Source organism: Amphimedon queenslandica, unplaced genomic scaffold (genome assembly GCF_000090795.2).
Source record: "Amphimedon queenslandica unplaced genomic scaffold, v1.1 AMPQUscaffold_12436, whole genome shotgun sequence".
In the NCBI taxonomy this organism is placed as follows: Eukaryota; Metazoa; Porifera; class Demospongiae; order Haplosclerida; family Niphatidae; genus Amphimedon; species Amphimedon queenslandica.
In genome coordinates, this window is record NW_003547327.1 from 11,745 (window position 1) to 21,077 (window position 9,333).

The 9,333-nt window shown below is 38.2% G+C and overlaps 1 protein-coding gene across 1 annotated transcript; it reads left to right on the top strand.

Moving 5' to 3' along the window:
- Window positions 1-4,001: 4,001 nt before the first annotated feature.
- Window positions 4,002-9,318, top strand: LOC109587825 (protein enabled homolog). Its single transcript, XM_020004047.1, has 3 exons — window positions 4,002-7,432; window positions 7,844-8,023; window positions 9,052-9,318. Exons 1-3 carry the CDS (start codon window positions 5,139-5,141, stop codon window positions 9,281-9,283), a joined length of 2,706 nt encoding a protein of 901 aa, XP_019859606.1. The 5' UTR covers window positions 4,002-5,138; the 3' UTR covers window positions 9,284-9,318.
- The last annotated feature ends 15 nt before the right edge of the window (window positions 9,319-9,333 follow it).

Here is a 9,333-nt window from a genome sequence, read left to right on the forward strand (position 1 = left end):
CACCTCTTGAGATTTGATCGCTACAAGTACGGCAAACTACCACTCTTGAGTCTTTAGCAATGTCAAAGTATTGCCATATAGGTGATCTCTTCTTCGACATCTCGGTAAGTGTAAATTTGTAAAAGTAAGCAAGCAAGTAAGTCCTGAGTCAAGTGAGTCCACATGTAAATTAGCCACACCCAAAAATGGGCATTTACCAGTTATACGCATGCGCAGCAGCCACGTGTATATCAGTTAAAATAATTTGATTTTACCGATACTGATACACTGGAAAAACTGCCAATAAACCGATAATCGATTATACTGATAGATTATCGGTACAACTCTACTCAATATATCACTTATGAGTGATTCAGAATAATTAAGCTCTTGTAGCTTTGATTTAATATTGCGTCGGCAGTGAATGAAACAAGTTAAGCGAACTGCATACCTGAATTCATGTTGAAAAGCATCAGCAAGTGGCTTCTTACCATCTGTTCCAAATTCACGTAGGCTTTGTAACTCTCGTCAAAGACCAGCCATACCAGACGCAAAAAAAGGTAAGTAGCAAATGTCTTCTTATAATGAATGAGAGTTGGACCAATGAAAAGAGGTGATTTATTTGTACGTAAGCTTTTCAGAAGACAATGCTGATAGGTGGTAGGTGTGATGTCAAAATCACCCAAGTTGAAGGTGGGATCAACAGTAAGAACTGAAAATACACTGGCTGAAGTGCAAAATCTGACTAAATCATTTAGTTGTCAATCGCGAGCAACAATAAATGCTGGCTCAGGGCAAGGGCGAGTGTCACAGACAAACTTTCCATTCTCGTCTTGAGACTTGGCCGATAGCATAACTGCAAACAAATGATCACTGGAAGCATCTACTGAAGAAGTGGATTGCTGGTGTTTACTCTTAATATACATCACTTGACATTCATTACGAGGTAATTGACAAGGACTTTTTGCAGCAACAACACCTCCCAAACTTGCTGAGACAACTCCAACTGTGCCCTTTGGTGAAATTGTGGTGCATAAACGCCTCATCTCTTGCTTAGTACTATGTAAAGTAGGATAAAAAGGAGAAAGCGATTTTAAATTCCCATGAGGCTGAACAACTGGTTTATAACCACGTGGTATACGGTAAGATAAAAGACACAAATGATGTGGGTCTCCATGAGGGTCTAAAATTAGAATGAATGAAACAATTGAGTTGAAATTATAGAAACAAACCTGTTACAAATGCTAAAAGTCGTGTTAACTGAGAATTTGATGGATGACTACAATTAATCCTTCTCAGTAAAAATCTATTCTCACTCTTATCATCTTTGTCAACTTTTTCATATGTATAACCATCATCTGATTTCCACGCCAAGTATACTTGAAAATGTGAGCCATTATACACTGTAGCACCACCGCCCAAATTCGTCTTTCTTCACATCATCAGGATGTTTCAATGAATTGATATCAATAACAAAAGTAGCAGATTTAGTAATCAGAGTGGGTTGCTCTTCGCAAACTTTTTTACGATCAATTTCATCATCTAGAAGTATCTCCAAGATACGCTCGCCTGTATAACTCTTACTAGGTACTTCATATATTGTGGCACCTGAACTGCAATTTTAACAGAAAATTGAATAAGGAAAATTATTAATTTTTATTACTCTGTGAACTGATATTCCTTTGCTTCTTTAGTCTCTTCCTCCACTATCTCTTTCTTTAATACTTTCTTATTTCTGTAAAAGAAAGCACATCATGTTTTTAGTGACTTATTAAATTTTGCTAAGTGGCCACACCCCATGGCGGCCTATGGATACAGCTGTACCTCATTTCTGTGTCAGAGTCACTATCACTTGAAAGAATGATGACATCATCTCTACTACAATCACACACGGACTCCAGTTCTGAAAGGAGCTTCCTAAAACAAAAGATTACGTACAATTAATGCCCAACCAACTGCTCCGAGGTACTGACCTGCGTTTTGGTAAGTGATCATGTGAAGCTACATTTATAGGACTAGGATTAATGGGACTGTAAAGCTCTTGGCGCTCAGGGCTATTTGACTGTTCTCCCCCATCTATTTTAATGATACTTGGTCCCGAGCTTGGTCCTTGCACAGCCTCCATTAGCTAACGCACGTGACTAATTGTGGTTATTTAATTATTCATAGAGCTACAAGTGTTTTATTAATTTGTAACATTAATTCCACTATTCCAGTCCAAAATTCCATTCCACCTTTCCCGTCCAGTGATTGTATACAGCCTTGTAAATCAGTTGGTAAAGGGACTGTTAATTCCATTGTGTCTCACATTTTCTTTACTTGATCACATCGTTTCATTGTGAAGTGCCCTATACATTGTATTTTAATTTTTGTTTCTAGTATATAAGCTTTATATAATTGTGAAATTTGAAGTTTCTTATTGACTGTGGTATTTTACACCACTCTTCTCACAATGACGATTTGCTAGATTTAGTTGCTCCAGGGCAATTCTTACTCTTTGTATATTTCACATACTCAGACTCCTTAATTCTGCCTTCTTCCTCTCGCCAACACTACTTCTGATGCTTTTCCCTACACACATTAATGGTGCCAATGCTGACAGCAATACCATATAGGTGGAAAATTTGGCGGTTTTACATCAAATTGCCTAAATATAATATTGGCAGTTTACTATCTTGTCTTTTCTTTAATCACTTTCAACTCTTTTTTGAAGCTGCTCCTTAGCAGTCTTGCCCACAGTCTTGACTGAAATAGTGAGAAATACTGCAATATTGGCATTTTAAGTATCATGTGCTCATGATATGAGCCGCCCATTATTGCAATTATTATTGATGGTTATAATATTGGCAGTTTTATTTTGAATGGCCAATCCACCAAATTTTCCAGAAATTCCAGATTCCTTTACCAGCCTTGTGTAATTTTTTTAAAAACAAAATATCAACTGCAAGATGCATTATCAAGCTTACTCTCATATGCTTAAACAATGTATTTCTAATTGTGCCTACTTATCTGCATTAAAGCCTCATTAATCGTTTTAGGCATTTAGGAATATTGCCGTTTGATCAACAAAAGCTTCAACCATCTAAAGTTTATAAAAATCAGAGCCATTAGAGAAAAAGAGATTGAGTCATCCTTTTTGTAACAGCAAACCATTTTAAATGGCTCTTCAAGCTCTTGGAGAAGAAACTTGGAAGAAATGTCAAACAAGATTTGAATAAGGTTATGACTTGATTGAGGATCCACTCTATGGGGCATGCTGAAATGCAAACAAACACTAGAAGACCATTTGCAAGATGTTACTAACGTACACAAGCCATCAGAACCACCATGGTTATTCCATCGAACCCCACAGATAAAAGTGCTTGTCCTCAAGGGCATTTTATAACTTCCTAATAAGGATCACATTAGAAAAGAAAAGCCAACTGTGGCTATTTGAGGTACTGCTGCACTTCAAAAACACATCTAGTGAAAGGGCTTTGGAAGACCAAAAAGCAAAGAAAAAATTAGATGGAGTGTATACAAAAGAGAGAAGAAAAGAAAAGAGAGAAGAAAGGCTGAGCAGCGAGAGTGTAAAAAGGAAAGACAAAGGCAGAAAAAGGAAATGGAAGAGCAGTTGAAAGCTGAGCAAAAGAATTTCATTTGAGTTGATTTTGTCACTGCCTCCCTGTCTGTTAGCTAACTTCACTACCTGGGTATAAGTATAAGCAATTTCCAAAAGTTAATATGTGATGAATTTAAAAAATCCTACATGGGTAGAATCTGGTACACCCACTGCTTTCCAAAAGACACCTTACTTCCAGTACCAAGTACAGTAGGGAAATCTGACATGACCTTGTGGACATTAATGCATTCCTAAGTGTCACAGACTCATGAAGCTGTGTACATATGAATGTGTTAATCTGTAAGAGGGTATGTACATGTTAACTGACTTAGATGTGATGTGTTAATTATTGATTTATGTAAACATCAAGGCCTTCATACATGAGGCAACTTGTTGCTAGCAACATTTGTGGTTACTTTGATCTTGTAAGCAACATGTTGCCAGAAATAGAAAGATGTTCTATTTTTGGCAACATGTTGCTTGGTTGCTAGCAACAAGTCGCCTCGTGTATGAAGGCCTTTACTGTAATTAAATTAGATTACGTATGCTTCTAAGACTTAGCCTTCTTTTTGTCTGTAACATTATATGCCCTCCTGGGCTTGATCCTTTTGTGTAACTCTAAGGCTCTTTTGTACCGATGGGGTTGAATGGAGCCTCAGTTTCTTTGTTATAATTTTGGTTATTTAAGCAATCCCACTTTTGGGACTTGCAGTTGTCATTGAATTTGAAATCAATCTCTTTGCGGTTCAATTATCTTGCGGCTCACTCTATCATACTAAACTACCTCCGTTACTCTAAATATTAAGTAATTATTAAAATGATGCAACTTAGTGAACTTACTACAGAAATTTTGCAGTAAGCCAACTTTAATATACTGTGACTTTTGATCTTGTATGTAACATATGTTGTTACACAGAATAATTTTGTCCAGCATCAATGCTTTGTTCATGTACTATAGAAACATAATGCTAGCAAGACTTATGTTTATACTTTGATCTTGTAAATGACATGTTGCTAACAACAAAGCCTGGGATAGAATATCAGATGATTATTGATAAAGTAGATGTAATTGTAAATTATTGTTCTTTTATCACTATTTTAGATGTCTTTGATGGATGGATAAGGAGAAATCCAGTTCAATGTACACTTTTACTTTAAGAGGGAAGCTGAATTAACCAGCCAAGGGCACTTACCTGCAGTGTAGTGGAGGATTTTTGCACTAAATGGGGACGACATTTTTCTGTGTGCTGCTCATGCAGTGTTATTTTCTGTTCAATTTTCATTTTTCTAATTTAATTTGATTTGAAATTTTAAATTTAAAAATTTGATTTGAAATACCACGCCTGCGAGCTTTAATTAGGGATAGTCCTAAGTCCCGTGGGCATTCCCTTTCCAGTTTGACATACATGTACAGTAGATGGGTGAGCAGTGGGTCGCCGAGTAGTTTTTCGAGACATTCTAGTTTTTTGGGAGTCTTCGCTCGTCATTTTTTACTCTACTTTAACGTCTGGTTGCACACCAGTGGCTAAAGGCACGTCGAATTCAAGACTGACCTCCAATGTCCAGTCAGGTGATTTGTGTCTCCTGTAAGAACCCTCTAATCCCTCTTGGTTCCAGGTTTTGTGGAAAATGTGGAGCAGCCCAGTTACTCATAAAGGAATGTGTTCGCTGTAAAGTACAGCTGTCTCTCGATGCAGAGTACTGTGTTAAATGTAGTGAGCCTCAGCCAAAGCAAGGGAATGTTACTGTGAAACTGAAACGATGTCTACATTGTGATGCACAACTACCCTCAGATGCTGTATATTGTAGTAAATGTAGGCAACTTCAAACCTCATCGTCACAGGAGTCTGTGAAAACACAGTGCATATTCTGTGGCTGTGCTATGGCATCATCCACAAAAAATTGTATATTTTGTACTGCACCACAAGATTATGAGGAACTTAACAAACGATCTTTCAAGGCGTGTCATGTGTGTGGTAGACATATTTTTTATGAATCTAGAGTTTGTGTCGATAAATCTTGCCGAGCTAAACAAAAGTCTCCTCCTACTACTCCAATTCATACCATCCCATTAACTACTCAACCTTTGGTACCACCGGCTCCTCCTTATGAATATCAGATTGTTCAGCCACAAAGTTCTCAGCTTCCTTCTTATCCTCCTTACTATCCTTATGCTGCAACTCCTCCTTTTGGTCCTGGTCCTTTTGGCCCCCCTCCTTCTGGCCCCCCTCCTTCTGGCCCCCCTCCTTCTGGTTCCCCTCCTTCTGGTCCTCCTCCTTCTGGTCCTCCTTCTTCTGGTCCCCCTTCTTCTGGTTCACCTCCTTCTGGTCCCCCTCCTTCTGCTCCCCCTCCTTCTGGTTCTCCTCCTTCTGGTCCTCCTCCTTCTGGCCCCCCTCCTTCTGGTCCTCCTCCTTCTGGTCCCTCTCCTAGTCCTCCTCTTTCTGGTTCCCCTCCTTCTGGTCCCCCTTCTGGTTCCCTTCCTTCTGGTCCTCTTCCTTCTGGTCCTCCTTCTGGTCCCCCTCCTTCTGTTCCTCCTCCTTCTGGTCCTCCTCCTTCTGGCCCCCCTCCTTCTGGTCCTCCTTCTGGTCCTCCTTCTTCTGGCCCCCCTCCTTCTGGTCCTCCTTCTTCTGGTCCTCCTTCTTCTGGTCCTCCTTCTTCTGGTCCTCCTTCTTCTGGTCCTCCTTCTTCTGGTCCTCCTTCTTCTGGTCCTCCTTCTGGTCCCCCTCCTTCTGTTCCTCCTCCTTCTGGTCCTCCTCCTTCTGGCCCCCCTCCTTCTGGTCCTCCTCCTTCTGGTCTCCCTCCTTCTGGTCCTCCTCCTTCTGGTCCTCCTTCTGGTCCTCCTTCTTCTGGCCCCCCTCCTTCTGGTCCTCCTCCTTCTGGTCCTCCTTGTGGTCACCCTCCTGGGCTTCCTCCTTCTGGTCACCTTCCTGGGCCTCCTCCTTCTGGTCCTCCTCCTCCTGCATCTGATTTTGGTCCTCCACCTTCTGCTGGTTTTTCTCCTCCCAGACCCCCTATTGGTCATCCTTCTAATCCATCCAGTCCTCATATTGGTCGTCCTCCTCCTGCTGTTGGTCCTCATAGTCTTTCTCCTGATTCTTCTCCTGACTTGTCTTCACAACCAACTGACCCACCTTTTTTGTCACAAGATGAACTAAGAAAAAAGTTTAAATCAAATCAGTCCTCTATTTCTGATTCTTCTGCTGCTCAAACTCCTCAGGAACAGGAAAATAACTCAACTAGTAGTAAAAAAAGAAATACTGCAACCACTACTGATGTTGGTAACACTAATGGTGTAACTGCAAAGCTTGGTGGAGCAGTCACTTGCGAAAAAGTTGATGATACATTTGGAATTATTGGTGATGCTACTACAGTAATTGACATTACTCAGAAGCCAAGCAATACTGAAGATGAGTGGACAATATTGGGTGAAGGTAAAGAAAAATTGGAGGAAAATAATAAACATTTGGAAACAGAATATCCAGAAGGAAGAAAAGAAGAAGGAAATAGTGATAAAAGTACATATAATCGATTGAGTAGAAACAGTGATAAAGGAGAGCACAGATCTCATGTTGGGGTTGATAATAAAAGTGGAACAGTTGGAAGTGGCCGTGGTAGCACTGTAAGTGAAATTAGCAAGGAAGACAGTGGACTTGATGATAAACAAAATGAAAAAGGAAAGGATGCCATGGAAGGTGAAAATAAAGGTGAAGTGAGTAAAAAAGTGGAAGGTACAAAGGATGGAGTTGACAAAAAAGGTAGTAAAGAGAAAAAGAATGAAAGTGGGAAAAGTAGTGAAGGTCATGAAAAGAATAAGCCAAGAAGTGAGAAGAAAGATGAAATATGCCCAAATTTGTGAGTTAACTTTGTAACACTATGTATTGTATATGGAAATGTTAAGGGTTCAAGCTTACGCAGATCTACTCTTATTTTTATTTTTGTATTCTATCATTCACAGTTCACACGCATCTACCATACTGTATATTGGAATATTTTTAAGGTGCAGAATCCTGCATTTCCAAAATTTTGTGAAAAATATTTATGCGAATGGCTTGCAAATCACACTACATGGCAATGAAGATGTAGAATTTTTGAGATTTTAATTTTTGCGATGAAGCCAAAAAATGCAGAATTTGTGAAAATATTTTAATATATAATATTCTAGATGGATTGGGGATTTTAATTTTGCAAATCCATCCAAAATTGTAAAACCTGCAAACCACAAGAGTTTTCAGCTATACATTAGTTCTACTCTGTTATGTGTAGGCCTGCAACTACATTTGATGTATTTCAGCCTTCAAACAATAAGACAATGAAAGTACAATTTAATGCTGTCATTCAAAAAGACATTTGGAAATGGGAAGAAGGAAGGTCAAAAGTTTACATGAGATTTGGACACAAAAAAATTGGAGATTGGAAATATGATTTTGGTCCATGCACACTGAGGTTTGTTTTATAGTTTGTGGTTTTTTGTTGTATGTACTTTTATTATTATTATCATTATTATTATTATTATTTCAATATTATCAAATTATAATAACAATAATAACAACAACAATGATAATAATAATAATAATAATAATAATTTTAATTATTACGTATTGACAAAAATACAAATGTAGGATAGGTTAGAGATATAGATAGGGAAGGAAAATAATGACAATATATAGTACCAGTAGTAATACTGTATAGCGGGAAATTTTGGAGGGAGTAAAATTTGACAAATTGCTAAAATTTTGGTTATTGGCGGATTTTAATTTGGTGAAATAGTGGCCACGTGCCATTGAGCATGCATATAAAGACTCAAAATGGCAGATTTTATTTTGGCGAATGGCTATCAAAACGCCAAATTTGCCAAATTTAATTCCCTCCAAAATTTCCCGCTATACGGTAAGAAAGAAAAAAAGGAGAGAGGGGGAGAAAGAGAGAGAGAGAGAGGGGGGGGGGAAGAGTGTGGGAAGCGAACAATAAGAACAAAGTAATATGTTGAGAACAAAGGATAAGTTAGATAATAAAATCATTGATGCCATAGCCATCCTCTATACCGATACCCCTCCACTTTGATCTTGAGCCTCTAATGCACATGTTTGTGGCACATATGAGGGAAAATGACAGCTTAGTGCTAATCCAGTATAGTGTGGAGCTGTATGGTCTGTCCCACTTTGCTGACAGTTTCTGGGCTAAGACTTTCAGAAAAGTCTTCATCTCAGCACCAACAAGACCATCAACTGATATGCAAAGGGGAGTGAAGCTGGCATGACGGTATTATTATTATTATTATAAAGACACAGAACAGACAAAAGGGGGACAAAAAGGGAGGACCCTGTACATAGAAAGAAAAAAGAAACAAAATAACAGAAAAAGAGACTACATGTACAATAAAAACAAAGCTAAATGAAACCATCTATTATTATTATTATTATTATTATTATTATTATTATTATTATTATTATTATTATTATTATTATTATTAGAGACGCTGGTAAAGGATTCCATTCAGTCAGATATGATATGACAATAAGCAGTGATTTTATGGTGTCCTTAAGAATTGGTCTCCCCTACAAATATGTAGTGTACTCTCCATTAGTGAAAGCAACAAAACATCAATATGAGTATCTTCATGGAGCTCCTCCTTATTATAAAAGTCCAGATAAAAATAGGTTGCTTAAAGTACCAAAGGAAAAGTTAGGTCCAGGAGGTAAATGATATTTTTGAATACATTTAATATTAATTATTTATTTACTAGGTTATTATAG

What these genes read in the sequence shown, in the direction of transcription:
- LOC109587825 (XM_020004047.1), top strand. Translation starts at nt 5,139, where the DNA reads ATGTCCAGTCAGGTGATTTGTGTCTCCTGTAAGAACCCTCTAATCCCT. An exon ending in GATGAAATATGCCCAAATTT is followed by an intron (nt 7,433 to 7,843) that starts GTGAGTTAACTT and finishes TGTTATGTGTAG; the next exon opens with GCCTGCAACTACATTTGATG. An exon ending in TTTGGTCCATGCACACTGAG is followed by an intron (nt 8,024 to 9,051) that starts GTTTGTTTTATA and finishes TATTATTATTAG; the next exon opens with AGACGCTGGTAAAGGATTCC.